This window comes from Epinephelus lanceolatus, chromosome 7, assembly GCF_041903045.1.
Source record: "Epinephelus lanceolatus isolate andai-2023 chromosome 7, ASM4190304v1, whole genome shotgun sequence".
Taxonomy (NCBI): domain Eukaryota; kingdom Metazoa; phylum Chordata; class Actinopteri; order Perciformes; family Serranidae; genus Epinephelus; species Epinephelus lanceolatus.
The window spans coordinates 29,979,143-29,996,302 of record NC_135740.1 but is presented as its reverse complement, the minus strand read 5'-3'; the positions used below and the strand labels follow the sequence as shown (position 1 = coordinate 29,996,302).

Below are 17,160 nucleotides of genomic sequence, written 5' to 3'. Positions count from 1 at the left end.
TGTGTGTGAATGGGTGCCTATGACATGTAGCGTCAAAGCGCTTAGTGTAGTCAGAACACTAGAAAGGTGTGATACAAGTGCAAGTCCATTTACCATCCGTTACCAAGTCCATTGTAAGAAATGTTGCCTCATTTGTGACGCTTCACAAAGGACATAACGGCGCACAATCTGATGTCATGTGACCAAAACTCAATTTTCCTTGTCATTTACACAGCAACACTAAAAACAGGGTTTCTGAAAATCTTAAACACGGAAGGAATTTTACAAAAGGGCAGTTTGCAGTCAACTAAAATGTGTGGACAAAAGGCCAAAATGCATAGCAACGGGGCATTGGTAGTGTAGTGGATAGTGCCGGTGCAACATGTACAGAGGCATGGCCTCGCTGCAGCGGCCGCGGGTTCGAACCCGGCTCGCGGCCCTTTGCTGCATGTCAGTCCCCACTCTCTCTCTGTCTCCCCATTTCACCTTCTGTCCTGTCAATAAAGGCAAAAAAAAAACAAAAAAACACATAGCAACAACTATGTAAAAAACTGTAAATAGTGGTAGTCGTAAATGATGATCTTGTCATTTCTGTACAATCTTAACCCAGTCGCCAGAAAAAATGTTTGCATTGTACTTTCCTGCAGACAACGGATACAATACGCTGAAACTTTGTCTCAACAACGCTGTGGAAAACGTGTGGACTAAGCACAAAAACCACTTTGTTACAGTTGGGTAAAGATCATGTTTTGGCTTACAACATTCAGTTTGTGGGGCACAATCCTGGCAGGAAAAGCAGCGATGTCTCTGTACAAAAAATAGCCCCTTGTTGTGCTTTTAAAGCTGCTGTAAACGTGGGGATGATTTTTGCTGGTGTCGAACAGTGGTCTGCAGTTTGGCAGGCGTCTCACCTTGATGTCACACTGTCTATCATCCCCTCCACCTCAAGATGACAAAGTCAGCTCATACACTATGTCACTTTAGAAACGTTGATATGACACCTATGAAACATTCAAATGCAACATATTCGTGCTTTGCAGAAATGGACAGTGCCATCTGGTATTTGGGCTGACACACATACACAAAGAAAACACTACTAATAACTGTCATAAACAGTGTTTTACTGCATTAAGAAAGGCAAGTCCCCCAGACTGGATCCTACTGTGTTGGTATATTAGCCATGAAGCACCACAAATTACAGCTGCACACTCAAAAATAAGCAAAATACAAATAACTGCATAGTATGCATGAAGAAAAGCAGCTGCACCCTGTAAGAGAGTGTAAGAGGCTGTGCTAAATAAATAAATAACACAGGAGTAGTTTGAGTGTGTGAGTACTTTTGTTTACTTAACATCCTTTTTAATATGAATCATCCAAAATATGCACTTTAATATGCAGCGTAATGTGCTGCATTCCTGCCACAGCTAGTCTAAATGTGTCTATCCAATATCTCTTGTTTTTCTTTATTTTTTTCTTTAGTAAATAGACTACGTTAATACAGCGCTTTTATCCTGAGGGCTTCACAATTTGCATCTCTCTCACACACACTCACACACAGATGGCAGCAAGCTATCACGCAAGGCACATGCCTATCCACTGGGAGCAATTGGGGGTTCAGTGTCTTGCTCAAGGTCAGATGTGGACAAGAGGAGCCAGTGATCAAACCGCCAGGCCTGTGATTATTGGACAGCCCAGATCTACATGCTGAGCCACATTTTTTCATTTTAAACATCATCTTTACACAGTCATTGTTACGTATGCCGTCAAACCCAAACAGCATAAACACCATGTCATTTTTAAAACACTTTCTTTCCCTGCTGCAGCATTTTTTTAATCATTTGTTATAGCAGTGAAACAGCTTACAGAGCAGCATGCACAGAGCAGGCGTCCACTGACAGTCAGCAGGACATAATGCAGAAGTGGAAGCGCTGTCCTTGGTCCTGAAAAGCCACACAGCAGCTCACTTGCTGCCTCCTCACACACACACACAGGTTGCTGTCTGTGGTGCTGGATCGCAGCACATTTTTACCTTTTTATTGCCTGTATGCTGATAGACAGAGCACAGTATTTTACCAGGATTTTATCCTCCCTCCTCGTGGACACTTTTATAGCTCTGTGGCAAGTGCAATTTCTGCCTCTCTGCAGTCCTGTCAGTCAGATGTTTGCGGACAGCTCGCTGTTCAGTTGCAGTCCGTAATACTAAAAGGCCACAGGTCTTATCCACACTACTTAAAAGCTAAACTGCGCTGATTGTTTGTTTTATCTCGTGTTTGAGGAAGCGTATTTCCCCAGTGTGTGTGATAATATCAATCTGTTGCTTTTTCCTGCATTTGCTCTGACTCATCCACTCTCCTGTTTTTCTCCTTTGTGTGTCTGTTTGTATATATATGTGTGTGTAAATATGTGCTGTCCTTGATGTGTGTGTACGTGTGTGTGTGTGTGTATCTATATATATATAGATTAGCAGAAATGGAGAGCCAGAATTGTTCATTCTTCACGGACAGCCTGTCTCCTGATGAAAGTCTGTAAGTATGCTACCTCCCCCACACTACCTCCCCCTTCGTTACAACCACAGCCTTTCATGGAGATAACATGTGTTCTGTGTGTACAGTCCTTCCTCTCTATACATCATTTGTGTCTGTGTTCTCAGGTTGTGCATGTATGTTTGGCCATTAGGGAAAGATTGGGTAACATGACATAAATAATAAGCCCCATAATGAAAATGACCCACAGCGAGCAGCGTGCACACAGTCCCCCCTCTTCATCATGCACATGCCTGCTGTGATTAAAGTCCGCATCTGTGGGTAAATACACAAAACCCCGCTGAGGAGAGAGAGGTGTGTGTGTGTTTGTAGCGAGCTGGCTGTGTGGCAGGGCGGTGGCGAGGTTACAGCAGTGAGAGGAATAGGGATGTTTGATGTGAATGAGGCAGCCAACAAGGTGAGTCCCCATTGTGGGAAGTGCCAGGTGGACAGGGTTGTATTTGTGTGTCTCCACGCCTTATTTTGTTGACATCTGTGTGGGCTATCAGCCGTTTCCTCCTCCTCTGAGATAGCTCTCCTTTTTTTTTATTTATTTATTTTTTTTATTTTGCTCTTTAAAGTCAAGGTTGCATGCCCAGCAGCTCTGTGCAAAGTGTTACACAGTCTCTTAGGGCTCCAGGTGTGTGTTTGTGTATTGTGAAGTGTGCTCATTATTTCTTTTCAGACGTGACTTGTGTGTGTGTGTGTGTGTGTGTGTGCTCTGAGAGAGGGTTGTGATTGACACCACATTAAAGGCTTGTTAAAGGCTTAGATAAAAGATAAAACTACTTTTCAGCAGTGCAACGTTTTTTTACCACTGAAATCCTCACAAGCCTGCTCCCAATGTCTCTGCTGCCATGTGCATGAATGTGGAGTGTTGCTTGGATGGAGTGTTGTCACAAAAAAGTGTATATCAGTGCATGCATAGTATTTGCCTCTGTGTCAGTCTCTAATTTAATGCCTGAGAGTGTGTTTGTATGCATGACACTTCACTTCTACTCCTTATGTGTAGCGGTGCTGTTTTCCGCTCTTATGCCTTTGAATCTTGTTGTTCTTATTCTGCGAATCCGTCCGTCTGTCTGTCAGTGCCTCTCTGTTTTTCCTGCTGCATGGCTCTGAACATGCTGCTGTGCTATCTGTGCCTCCAGCTGATGTTTGGCTGGCATCATACTGTTTTCTGTCCTGGATCATGCTGCCTGTGTGTTCTGCCTTCACCCTCCACCTCAGTGTATTGGTCTGAGTTCACTTTTTGCTCATTGCCACGTAATGGACATGAAAACAATCAAAACCTTAAATGCTTAAATCAATAGAAACTTCAGTCTTCCATAAGTGGAACTAAAATAACCCATATTACAATCAAAGATTTTTGTTCTAAACAAATATATGTTAGGTTCATAATTTTGCTCAAAAAAAAAAAAAAAAAATTCACACCATTATTTAAACTTTTGGAGTCTATTATAGGGACACTGCTTTGTTGGTAGGCTGATGTAAGAAAGCTATAAAGTAGGTTTAAGGGTGACTCTGAAATTTTTCAGCCTGGACCCAATCTTCCCATGTTTTTGTGTCTAAGTGACTAATGGGAACAACAATTTTAAAAAACTGGTCCAGTATTGAGCGAGAGCGCTGCAGCTTGTAGCCGCCAAACGGGCTATGATGTAAAGACTTGGAGCATGTAGGTCTACTAAATGTGCTTGTTTTTGCCACTGACAGGCTCAGATTATGATTTTAATGTCTGACAACATAATGGAAAGGATCCCTACAGAGATACATCTTTTGTCAATGGGTAAGTTCCCTTTTGTTTAACCAGAAATCACCATTACCAAACCCACCAGACTCTGTTTAAGTAAACAGTAATTTTAGCGTGTATAGAGCCAGCATATTTTCACATCCTACTGTGTGAATTAAGGGTTTATTCAAGTCAAACCAGAACTGGTGATTGTTTGAGGGGGAGAAAGACAACCCAAGACAGCTTTAGGGAGTTTAATTTTGTTTCTGAGGACTTTGAATGGAGTTTTTTACAATGATAAAATTACTGTTTATTTAAATGGAGTCTGGTGGGTTTGACGATGTCAGGGCTGTTTCTGGTCAAACTAAATGGATCTTACTCTTTAACAATAAGGTTTACCTCTGTAGGGATCAGTTCCATAATGTTGTGAGACACTTAAGATTACAATCTGAGCCTGACAGTGGCAAAAACACACACTTAAAATCATAATATCAGCCTGTCAGTGGCAAAAACAAACACTTTTAGTGAACATACATTGTGACAGTGCATAAATGCCCCAACTGATTACAATGCAGCCTGTTTGGCTGCTGTCCTTTCGATCAATAATGAATTGGTTCTAAAAATTGTCCATCCCATTTATCACTTCGACCCAAAAACATGGGGAAAGTGAGTTCAGGTTAAAAGATACCACAGTTACTGGCTGATTTGATTATAATATCAGATACTCTCATATAATTATAATCAAAATGTAAATTACATTCAGTTATGTAAAACAACCTTCATTTTTTTTATATAAATATAGGAAATTTACACACTTACATCACAAAAAAATGTAAAATTGTCTGTGTAAAATAATGTGGGCGCAAGTCATATGAATAACAAAATTGGAAAAAATCATTCAAATTCAAAAGTCATTTTTGACGCACATTATGGAAGTAATGAAAAATTGGTCAATAAAAATTTTGAATGGGATAAAATCAAAAGCACATTTTTCAGGAATACCTACGATATGAAATACAGAGATATTTTGTCTTCAAAAAACAACCTGGATCATTGTTGACCCACCCATGCATCAAAAGGTTAAGCAGGACCTTCTAAATAGCAAATCTTACAGAGGTGTGCAGCATCTAAGGTGGATCTGTCCATGTGTGGAATATTTATATAACCAGACTGATTGAAACAGGCCTATAAATACCTCTGTGATGTATTATTCGGCATGACAGTGCAAAGCCTATAACCTGCTCTTAACTTTGGCCCATTAAAGTATTTTGCTTTGCAGCCCAAAGCATTATCAAAGCATATAAATTAACAAACAGCTGTCATTCCATTAAAATAATTGCCAAACATTCACAGATGCATTTATTGTTTTATAGCCGTAGGTCTGCGATCACAGATCTGCACATTAAGTTTCCTGTTCCGTCCTCAGTAAAGCGTTTATTATTTGGACAATATATTGTGATGTAGCTTAAGATCCACCTTCCATTTTTAATAACTCTGAGTGGGTTTTTAATGTCGTGGAGAGCCAAGTTTATTACAGGACATTTCATATTTTGGACTGTGAACCTGGCTCAATGCCTTTATCATAGTGTCTCGTCCCAGACTGTGCAGTTTTGTTTGATTGCGTCTCGTCCTGGAATATCTTTCCTCGTGCTGCTTGCCTTGCCTTGCTTTGGCCTGTCTGCTCTCCCATGCCGCCCTTGGCTCTGCTTTGTGCTGCTGGTGGCTGTTTGCTGGTGGCTCAGTGTGCTGTCTCCTGTGTGGGGGACTCAGGGATGAAGATCAGTACCTCCTGCGTCACTCCAGCCCAGCCTTGGACCATGACTCACCCTGCGGACAGCACATGCTGCTTGCCCACCTGGAACACCAGGACAAGGAGCAGCTCCAATGCACCCTGGCCCGCCTGGAGAATGAGAACAGGTCTGTATCCAGGAAAAAAATGAACACGTGTTTTAGGACATTGTGCATTGAGTGCAGAGTGGGTATCCTTTCTTGATTTGTTCAAGTGGTGGAATCATTACTGTGTGTTTGTTTTCACACACAATAAATCTCTCTGAACTAGACTGATTGCACATTGTAAGTCAACAGAGTGCACTGACTCAGTCACATACATAAAACTATTTTTGGAAGCAGTGAGAACTGTGTTGAATTTGGTTGTAGATTAGAATGAGATTTTAATTAAGGGATAGATCCAGAGTACATATTTTCCCTCTTACCTGTAGTGCTATTTATCAGTCTAAGTTGTTTTGTTGTGACTTGCCAAGTGTTGAAGGTATTGGCTGTAGAGATGTCTGCCCTCTCTCAGTATAATGGAACTAGATGGCACTCAGCTTGTGGTGCTCAAAGCGCCAGAAAGATACATTTGAAAACTCAACAGCAATGTCTCTACAGAAATCATGACCTGGTCACCCAATATAATCCACAGACCTTGTTATGAGCAGTTTCATATAGGAACTGTTTTCTTTCTACTCCTCAGCTGAGGAGGACACCATTAATATTTACCTCTCTTGCTGTCACAGTCGATGAGTAGATGCATGGTAGAAAGAAAATTGACCTTTCACTAAGCCCCGCCCCTTTGTGATGGTGATGGTGATGGTCCGACAAGCTGTCAGAGTAAGCATGGAGCCCACACTGTAACTAACTGCACTCCCTGAAGAAATATTATCACATTTTTGAAAAATGAAAGAGTGATTCCAGAGAGAAGCAGACAGAGGGGTCTACAGTCTGTGTTTGAAGGATATATCCAGGATGTCAAACTGACTCAGCAGCAACAACAGGTTAAAAAGACAAAGATAGTTAGAAGCTAAAGCCGAACTATAGGCTACAGATCACAGTGTAAAAGTGAACCACCACATCACTGCTGATCGCCACACAAGACAATGAATATAAAGGGAAGCTTTGCTGATATTGAACCAGCTGTGTGGCATCGCAGTGTGTGCAGATGAACTGTGTTTGGCTTCGCCCCTGTGCTGCTGCCTGGACCTCTGCCACCGGAGGGGAAGGGATCTCCAGGGGAAGTCAAACAGTGGTCATCTGCACACACTGCGATGACACACAGCTGGTTCAATATCAGCAAAGTTTCCCTGCTTCCCTTCACTGGTTCCTGTACAACAGGGTCGGTCTTTGTTTCACTGTTATAATCATTAAAGAGCAAAAGCAGCATGTGTATACATTCAGTAGGCTATATCTTCAGTAGCAAGCTAGCTAACCCTACACTTTTCAGGGTTTGATTTAAAACATTTATCTTTTTTCGGCCTCTCCAGGTAACGAGTATCATTAATACACGACGTGCCCCAGGCACAACATTTAGCTCCAAATCCACAAAACCAGCCTGAAAATGAAGGAAATCTGAAACGACTACATTAGAGTCAATGGAGCACAGCTGTGTTGTTGCTGGACCCTGGTCTGAGCCGGCCTGATGCTACATTATGATTGGCAGGTCTGCGTCCGGGGCAGGACTTTAGTGAAGGGTCATTTGTTCCTGAAACTGCTCACAACAAGGTCTGTGGATTATCTTAGCAACCAGGTCATGATTTCTGCAAGGAGACATTGCTATTGAGTTTTTCAAATGTATTTTTTGGTGCTTTGAACACCACAAGTCGAGTGCCATCTAGTTCCATTATATTTGAGAGAAGGCAGACATCTCTACAGATGATATCGCCAACACTCAGCATCTCACATCAAAACAATCTAGATTAATAAATAGCACTACAGGTAAGAGGAAAAATGTGTACTTTTGATTTGGGCATGAACTGTCTCTTTACGTTTGGGGCTAAAGCATGAAGCAGAGATGTAAAAGTTTGATTCAGGCAGTGATTTTCATCAGTGAAGCTCCCCAGAAGCATAAAAACACAAATATGAGTGTGTTCATCTGGAGGCATTGCACTGTTTTGGTATGTCTCCTGCCGTGTGCAAACCTTCTGCAGAGAGTAAACACTAAATCCTGTTGAACAGCTTTTAAAAAACAAGCAGTATTTTCTACATGCATTCCTGACAAAGCAAAATGATGTGGCGATAACATGGAAACACTTCATAATAACAGTTTGTTGGTGTCCTGCAGAAGAGACAGGAGGAGTCAATTATGGGCCGACTGGTGTGATACAAGTGTAAAACATCTCTGAGACACGTTCATTTGGATGTTAATGCTTGAATTTGAATTTATTGTGTCCTAGTTGCTGAGAGGCTCAGGCATTTCCCATAAATGAAGCAAATTCATTTCTCCTATCCACTTAATTGGTTACCAGAGGCAACCTTTATGCGAATGATTCATATGAATAATTTTCTCTTGTCTTCAATTCGGTTGTGACCTTTCCACACACAGTGACATCCGCACATACACTTGTGCCCTTTGGGTGTCTGAAACCTTGACCCAGTTCAGTTATAACTCTGCAGTGCGCTCTGTTGTCTTTATTTATGACGATAGGCTGCTGGAGCTTAGTTTATATCCTCTGCTGTGGCTCTCATGAGGCTTGTACATCAATACCAAACACCTTTGACACCAGCACCTTTAACCCTGTTCTTCTTTTTGGGGTCCTGGAAGCTTTGGGTCTTTTTTAATAGCTTGTTTCACCTCACTGTATTTGTGTTTTCTCTGCTCTGTGTCTCTTGGATGCCTGATGTTTTACAGTCTGGCAACTGATCACTATGCTTTTATGAAGCTCTGACTTCACATGAGCGCTGTGGGAGTACACGCCCATTAACATCCTGAGCACAGAAAATAAGAAAATGCAGGTAGAGGGCAGAGTCTCTATAGACATGCCACCACCACGTCTTTTTTAGGAAAATCCTGCATAGTATCTCTCTAACACTGTTACATCAGCTTGATACTTAATGGATTTTCCTGATGTTACCAGTTCAGTACTTTTCTACAATGAATGAATGCATGAATGCATGGTCTATTTTCCTGTCTGGCCGTTTCAACTCGGCCCACCCCTTATAGGATTATTCAGACACAATTAAAGAAATATTTTTAGTGCCATCACACTGACAAAAAACAAAATAAGTAACAAATCTAAAGTGAACAATTCAACACAAACACTGGCATAGCAACATAAATGCCTGATATACATTTTTATTTTTATTTATTTAACCTCTATTTAACCAGGTTTGTCCCATTGAGATCAAAGATCTCTTTTACAAGAGAGACCTGGCCAAGAATGGCAGCACATATAGTTTCAACACATTGTCACATTAAACATAGACATAAGAGATACAAATAACAACAACTGAATTTACACAATCAGGTTGAGATCAAATAAAACGTTTGCACTCATAAAGCCTGGATACAATGGGATTTATCATGGACTTAAATACATTCAGAGATACCAGGCTTTGGAGTTTGAGCTCTGACTGAAAATTGTTCCATGAAGTTGGAGCAGAAAACCTAAAAGCCTTCTTCCCCAATTCTGTTCTGACCTTAGGAACAGTAAAATGTAAAAAGTCCTGAGAACGGAGACTGTGGGCTCTATTATTCAGGAATAAAAGAGATGATAAATAAGATGGAATCATCTCAAGAATGGCCTTGTAAATCAAGACATACCAATGGCCGAGCCGGCACGCATATAAAGATGGCCAATTTACTTTAGTGTATAAGACACAATGATGTGTTAGAGCACCACGGTTTGTGATAAACCTCAGAGCGCCATGATACACATTATCCAGCACGTGGAGGCAGTGAGCGGAGGCATTCATATATAACACATCACCATAATCAATAATCAGAAGAAAGGTCGACTCCACCAGTTTCAGTTTTACCCCAAAAGAAAAGCAAGACTTATTTCGGAAATAAAATCCAAGTAAAATATGGAAAATAAACAGAATTAAGAGTTTGGGAGGACAGACGGCAAGAGAACAAGAGTGAGAAAATTAGGTTTTAACAGGGTCATAAGAAAAGGGGAAAAAAATAAAAGAAGATAAACATCTCTGCAATTATTCTTATTACCGGCATTGCACATACACCAGTTGAGTCTATAAAAATACAAATAATGAGGAAGTTATGCCATTTGGTGTGTTTTATGTGTGTTTTCAACTGGCACATAAAAAACTCAAGCAGAAATTTTTAAAAATCTTGAAATACCGCAAATAGGGTCAGCAAATAAATGATGACATACAGTCATTGCACAGGCCAGTGAAAGCTCTCTTCGTTATCTCTGGAGGCTTTTAACACACTGATGTCATAAACTGTTTCAAATCATGGACGTAGCCACTGTGTCGTCACTAATTGGTTTGTGGACTTTCATATTAAAAACCTTGAGTTTGGAATTTCATCTGTCGGCATCTTGGTTTTAATGGAACCAGAAGTGACTGTATTTGGATGAGAGGGTGGAGCTGTGGAGGAGCGAGGGGTGGATCTGAGTCACAGACTGTCTTGATGCCTCCTTGCCTGTCACTTAAAGCGGCCATGCCCTTAAATATGTGTTACTTAAATATGTGTAACTTTAAGGGTTAATAAGTTTAGTTTTTGTACCAGGCTGTAAACATGTTTTTTCTACTGTAAAGTTTGGCATTTTAACATGGGGGTCTATGAGGATTAACTGACTTCTGAAGCCAGCCTCATGTGGCCATTAGAGGAACTGCACTTCCATGTTGGCTTCATTTTTCAGCCACACAGTTTGCCACTTGGCTTATGCACACAGGGCTGTTACCAGAACTCTTCCAAGAGCACATAGCTGTAATATCAAATGTTAAAAACTCTATTTCCATCGTCCAGTGTGCTCTTCATTATTATACAGCCATTGTTTTCCTTCGTTTGAGGTGTGACTGGCACTTTGTTAATTATATCATCTCATTGCACCCTCTAATTCTGCAGTGGTATGATACATAGTTGTAAAGGGCAGAGACCTCAAGCCGCTGATAGACAGCCCTCAATTACTATTCTGCTCGTTGTCATGGAAACGTTTGAGCATCGATTACAATCATTGTTACTGCTGTCGTATACTGTCTTCTCATCTTTCACTGTAAATAACAAGACATAAATGTATAGGGTTGTTTTGTGGGTGAACAAAATAAATCTCTGTCTAACATATAGACCGCAGACATTCACATACAAAGATGTTTGTAAATATGAACAGAGCAGTGACTAAATTGATTGTGTAGGCCTGTTAGTTACATCAAAAAATCTTCTTTAGTTGTTTTTTGGCCACTTTTTTAGCCTTTATATTTGGCATTACACTGGGCAACTTACTGAGTTGGCTGCCAGAATACAATGCATTTTGATTCCACTCCACTTCCACAGTAATACTTGTGGGCAAATTTAATCAGTGAAGTCTGCTGAAGGCTGCATCCCAAGCTGACTCTCTGATAGTCTGCAGAAAGTGGAACGCGCCTGCAAAGTCCACAAATCTGCAAGTGTGGTGAAGTCCGGACATTTGGGCTGAATCCAAATGTAACCCAAAATTAATTGCAATACAGACTTTCAACTGCCGAAAAAAAATGAATGTGTTAAAAATAGTTATTAATAGTTACCTATTAAAATGCTACTTGAATTGTGTGGGCCAGAAATAATATTCAACCACATCATGATACAGAAATATGTATAAGTACAGGCTGGAGAGAGAATGAAAATGCATTTTATTATTGCTGCCCTGCATATTATCAGGCTGCGCAGTGTAACAGGCCAAAAAATAACTGAAAAACAACAAAAGAAGGTCTTTTAATGTCAGTAAATACCCAGTTTACTGAGTTATAGTTATTATTTACAAACATTTTTGTTTTTGAATGCGTGTACACTGTTATATAGCGATGTATTAATAGCCTACATTTTTGTTTAGTCAAAAGGCTATACATAGGATTAATATCTTGTTTTCTGCAGGGACAGATGAGCAGGCACTGTTCATCAACTTGATCATTTCCACGGCAACGAGTAAAACAGTCTCGAGGCCTGTCTATCAGCCGTTTGCAGTCTCTTCCCTTGCAGACTTTACGTGATGACGGTAAATACGTCACACTACGTACAACTGAAGTCAGTGAGGGCCCAGTCAGCAAGTCCAGAGGGTGGGCATTTGGATTCAGCCCATGACACCTACCTGCGGCCTATCTTGATGAATCAACCACTAATAGTGGCGCAACAGTAGTGGGTAGAAAAGCAAATAAATCTGCTTTTTTTGCGCAGATTTTCTGAAAATCCAGCCAAAAGTTGTGCCACATTTGGATGGAAACCTGACTTATGTGCTCTTGGAAGAGTTCTGGTAACAGCCCAGCCAGAGACAATATGCACTGGCTTATGCAATGACCATACGTCATGACTGTACATCGTCATTTATTCACTTAATCTGTTTTCTTTTGCACTTAGTCACATTAACCTTTTCCACCTTCCCCAGGCATATATGATTTTCCAGAACCCAACCCAATTAAAACTCATTTAGTAATGCTTCATAGCACGGCAGTCAGTTGACGCCATTGGTGTCACATGTATAGATAGAAGACAGTGATTTCTTGCAGCTTATGTTCAAAGTGAAGATGACTGCATTCCATGTGGTGCAATATCAACAATACTTTAGCACCTTGCTGCACTGACTAATTATATAACGCACATCACTTATTATGTGTAGGTGCATCTCTGTTGGTGTCAAGTGGAAGCTAGATAAATACCTTCACCTGTGTTTATGTGTTTTGTATGCTGCACCAGCATGTGGGTCTGACTGTTGTCTCTCTGTCTGTCCTCCACTGTGGGTCCTCAGGGTGCTGCAGAGCGAGTACAGGAGGCTCAAGTGGAAGCACGAGGAGGCAGCGTCGGTGCCCATGCTGACCGAGGCCGGAGAGGGCGGTCCAGGTTCACCCACGGAGGGAGGGCAGCAGGATGAGGAGCTCCTGGCCGAGGCACGAGTCCTGCGGCAACACAAGACGCGCCTGGAGACCCGTATGCAGATACTGGAGGACCACAACAAACAGCTGGAGTCCCAGCTTCGCAGGCTCAGGGAGCTACTGCTACAGGTACAATGCTGAGAGAAGTTCCGTTGTTTGTGTTCAGTTAATTACTCATTTTGAGCAAGTAAATATTTATTTGTATTCATTTATTATTCAATAGGTTTTTTCTCCATATACGGTTGAATTGTGAGCTTGTCTGTAAACCAATTTAGATTTTTTTCATGTTTACCTGACCTATAGTGCACTGACCAACAGACTCAAGGTTACGCTAACTCAGGAAACTATTTGGAAATAATTAGGACTGTATGGACACATCAGTCAAAGCATTATCCTAATTTGCGGTAGATCAAAACTTTGCATCATATAAAGTAGTTAAAATTAGCTTCAACTTCACCAGCTACAACTGTAATATGCTGCTCATATGAATGCACCAACATTAGCAATTAATGATATATAATAATAATCAGGGCTGTCAAACAATTAGTCATTTAACTGTGATTAATCACTGAATTATTGCATATTTTGAATTCCATTATTTTGTAATTCAAAACAGTTTTAAAGTCCATATTAACAAGGTAAAGCAACTCTCATCATTGTTTGGGCATCAAAGTCATTCAAGGTTTGATTCTTTTTTAAAAAGTGGGGCGCCAGTCAGAATCATGTCTGACAGATAATTATGAAACAGAGAGAAAATAACTCTGTCAAACCATAGGCCACAAAACAATAAAGCACACAGCAAATGATGAAATATATCACCAAAAACCAGCACGGCACAAACAAATAGAGCACAGCTCAGTGCGGTTCAAAAGGTGTATTCAATCAGTAAACAAACAAAGCAATTATGGTGTGTGTGTGTGTGTGTGTGCATGGGAAAAATCAGCCCACGATCTCAAGAGTTCAGTCCACTGAGTCTGTTTTTTGTTTTCCCGACAACTTTTCACAGTCCAGTCCCAGGCCAGTTTTTAACAACCAAAAGAAAATATAACTTTACCGTCAGCTCTGGGTTTTACTACAGATCCCCCAAAAACAAATCAGGAAATCAAAATGCAAAATAGTGTATATATCGCAGTTCAGTGACAGGAAATTATTTATAATATATAAAAAATACTTGCGGGTGCATATTACTTTTGACCTGTCAACTTTGTAGTCTGGCAGTTTTTTAAAGTGAAATGAGCCTTTAAATAAGTGCAGTGGTGTCTTATTTTCCATCACTGCAGCTAAAACAGGGGTAGGCAACCTGCGGCTCCAGAGCCACATTCGGCCCTTTAGGCCCTCCAATGGCTCCCTGTGGCTTTGACCAAAAGTTACGCTACATGGGAGTGAATTACGGTTATTTTTGAACATTTTCATTTATCATTGTTGTAGGCCTTACGTGATTCTTACATTATCCAAATGTAAAAATGTGTAACATATACATCTACAACAAATGTAAAAAATGTTTTAACATTTCGTAAACAAAAATGTGAGTCATATCTATGTCTGCAACCTGGTGCCTTTTCTCTAAAATTTTGGGAATATATATATTTTGCGGCTCCAGACAGATTTAGTTAATTTATTTTTGGACCCAAAATGGCTCTTCTGTTAGTAACGGTGGCACCCCTGGTGTAGACTGGTAATACTCCTGTACTTCCTTCTTTATTTTTTCTTTTGCTCATCCCCCATACTCTACTGTGCATGGGACATAAAAGAAGAAATGCAGAATTTAGAGTAATTAATCTATGAAAAGAAGGATAGTAACCGTAAAAGAAAGCCTTTCACATTGTGCATTTTCCTTTGATGGATTAAACAGTACAGTACAGTAACTGAAAATCGGTTAGGTCATTAGTAACTAGTATTCCATCTTCCTTAGTGGCTGCTTTATCTGTGCAGCTGATAGTTTGTGAAACATTTCCTCCAGAGCATCTGAGTGCTTCCTCCAACAAACTTGAGTTAATACCTTCTCTTTTGCAGGGTCCTCATGTACAGATATGGTATTCATTTTGTAATTCTGTGCAGATGATACACAACTGTATGTCCAGAAGAAAGCCTTGTACCACTCATGAGCCCGTCCAGCCTTGCTGAAATTAAGAATTGGAATTCCAAAAGTGTCCTGCAGTTGAATGCCTCCAAATCAGAGACAGTTGTGATTACCTGGCCTCAGCACCAGCTGCATTAGCACTGTTGTCTTTTTTAAAATTGTATAAATCCAACTTACACAAGACTCTGCTGGCAGACTTTTAAGACGGTCTCAGAGAAGCAACTATCACTCAAATCCTTTCTGCCCTTCAGTGTTTACCTGTGAGTTTTAGCATTGATTTTAAGGTTCTGTGATCTGCTAACTCCCTCTGAGCATGATCGCTGCTTGAGATCCTCTGGCAGGGCCCTACCAATGGTTCCAAAATCTTAACTTCTCATTAAGGGTAATCAGGCCTTTGCTATCCAGGACCCTCAGCTGTGGAAGTCAATGCTTGATGAACACTAAAGGTCAAAAGTTTGATCCCTTCAGTCACTAATGTGTCAATCGTCAACAGTGTCTGCTCTGCTGAGGGGTTCTGCTTAAATGCATCAGCTGTATTTCTAACATGCATCTGAAGTGCAGCTACAGCTTGAATAAAGGGCACAGGCAGACACAGACGTTCAGTGGGTTTCAACATTTGTATGCATCACAGAGCATCAGGTAGCACGGTGCTTTACATGCAGTCTGAAAGGCAAAGAAATAAATGTGCAAAATGACAACTGTGCAAAAATGTAAATTCTGAACTTTAAAGATGTACTATCATAAGGTGGAAACACCAAAAGGAGGAGTACAAAACGCACAGTATAGGTAGAGTTAAGAAAGGATAAGCCTTAAGACACTTGGAGCGTAATATAAAAGGATTTACTGCAGAGGGTAGGGGGGTAGGAGAGTGGGAGCTGACACACAATTACTGGGTTAGTATATTAAAGTGTAAATTGTCCATCGTGGGAGTACAAATGTAAATTGTGCATGCAGGTCACTGAATAAAGAGACAGCAGAGGGAGTGAGTGACAAGAGAGAAAAACACTTAGGAGGGACAGGATGCTTCTTCTTCAGGTTAAAGACTTGGAAATTGAGAGTAAGAAGAGAAGAGAAGGAGGCGGAGGAGGATATACACACTCCTGGGTAACAAAAATGCACTTCTTTTTCTCCCAGGAACAATATCACAGTTTCATTTTCTCGAAAAATAAAATCAGTGAAATCTGCCTTTGTAGTCTGTGAAAAGTTTATGTATGAATTCCTCCCAGTCTCTGCAGACACCCCAGCCTCACTGCAACTACTGAACTTACTCACCTCCTGAGTATTGCTACAGTGTTGCTGAAAACAATACAAAAGATGGTGCATATATATATATGTGATATTTGGGGAATATCCTCCAGAGTTACATTATGCATCTTTGATTGTGATTTGAGACCTCCCCCCCACCCACTGACTGCAACGCTGCTGTGTGCACTGCAATTCACCACCTTTTTATCTGTCAATCAAAGCACAAATCATAGTAACCTGATGGTTTCGTGTAACGGCTGTCAGGGAAAATTGCCTTTTTAAAAAAATAATAGTTCTGCTCAGAGATCGAGGGCTGCTGGCTAAGTGCCATTAACTATCACATTCATTACTATGTGAAAGGCTAAATGTCTCCGCGGCATGAAACATGATGGATGTGAGCAATTATTTGATTTGAATGATAATCAGTCTTCCCTAAAAACAGCCCAAAGATGACTCAGAGGCCAACGGATCAGAGCCGTCAACCCTGTCTTCTCCTGTGTCTGGAGGGGGTCACCACGGGGAGCCGGCCAGCAGAGAGACCACTGACACTGAAGCAGCAGGTCAGCGACGTGCAGCCATGCTTTAGATGTGGGCTTGACACATGCACGCACGTTGAATGTGAAACCATGCATCCTCCCCTCCCATCCCCCACCTAACCATTCAGAGAAGTGTAACCTTCTGTGTGTGTGTGTGTGTGTGTGTGTGTTAGGAGATGATATGGAGCACGAACAGGATACGGTGCTGCAGCTCCAGGAAGTCATCGAGCAGCTGAGAAACGTCTTCCCTTCAGAACCGGGTGAGTTCTGCTA

At 41.0% G+C, this 17,160-nt stretch overlaps 1 protein-coding gene across 4 annotated transcripts in view; it reads left to right on the top strand.

Moving 5' to 3' along the window:
• The window catches only part of drp2 (dystrophin related protein 2), a 197,279-nt gene that overhangs the window by 175,039 nt on the left and 5,080 nt on the right, over positions 1–17,160 (top strand). For 2 of the 4 annotated variants that reach the window (XM_078169423.1, XM_033633165.2), the window contains exons 19-23: positions 2,439–2,504; positions 5,998–6,144; positions 12,903–13,155; positions 16,794–16,911; positions 17,061–17,147. In XM_078169423.1, the coding sequence (XP_078025549.1) occupies positions 2,439–2,504; positions 5,998–6,144; positions 12,903–13,155; positions 16,794–16,911; positions 17,061–17,147 (671 nt within the window). Of the gene's footprint in view, positions 1–2,438; positions 2,505–3,587; positions 6,145–12,902; positions 13,156–16,793; positions 16,912–17,060; positions 17,148–17,160 lie in introns of those variants that run through there. The other 2 variants (XM_078169424.1, XM_078169425.1) reach the window with 2 other exon arrangements.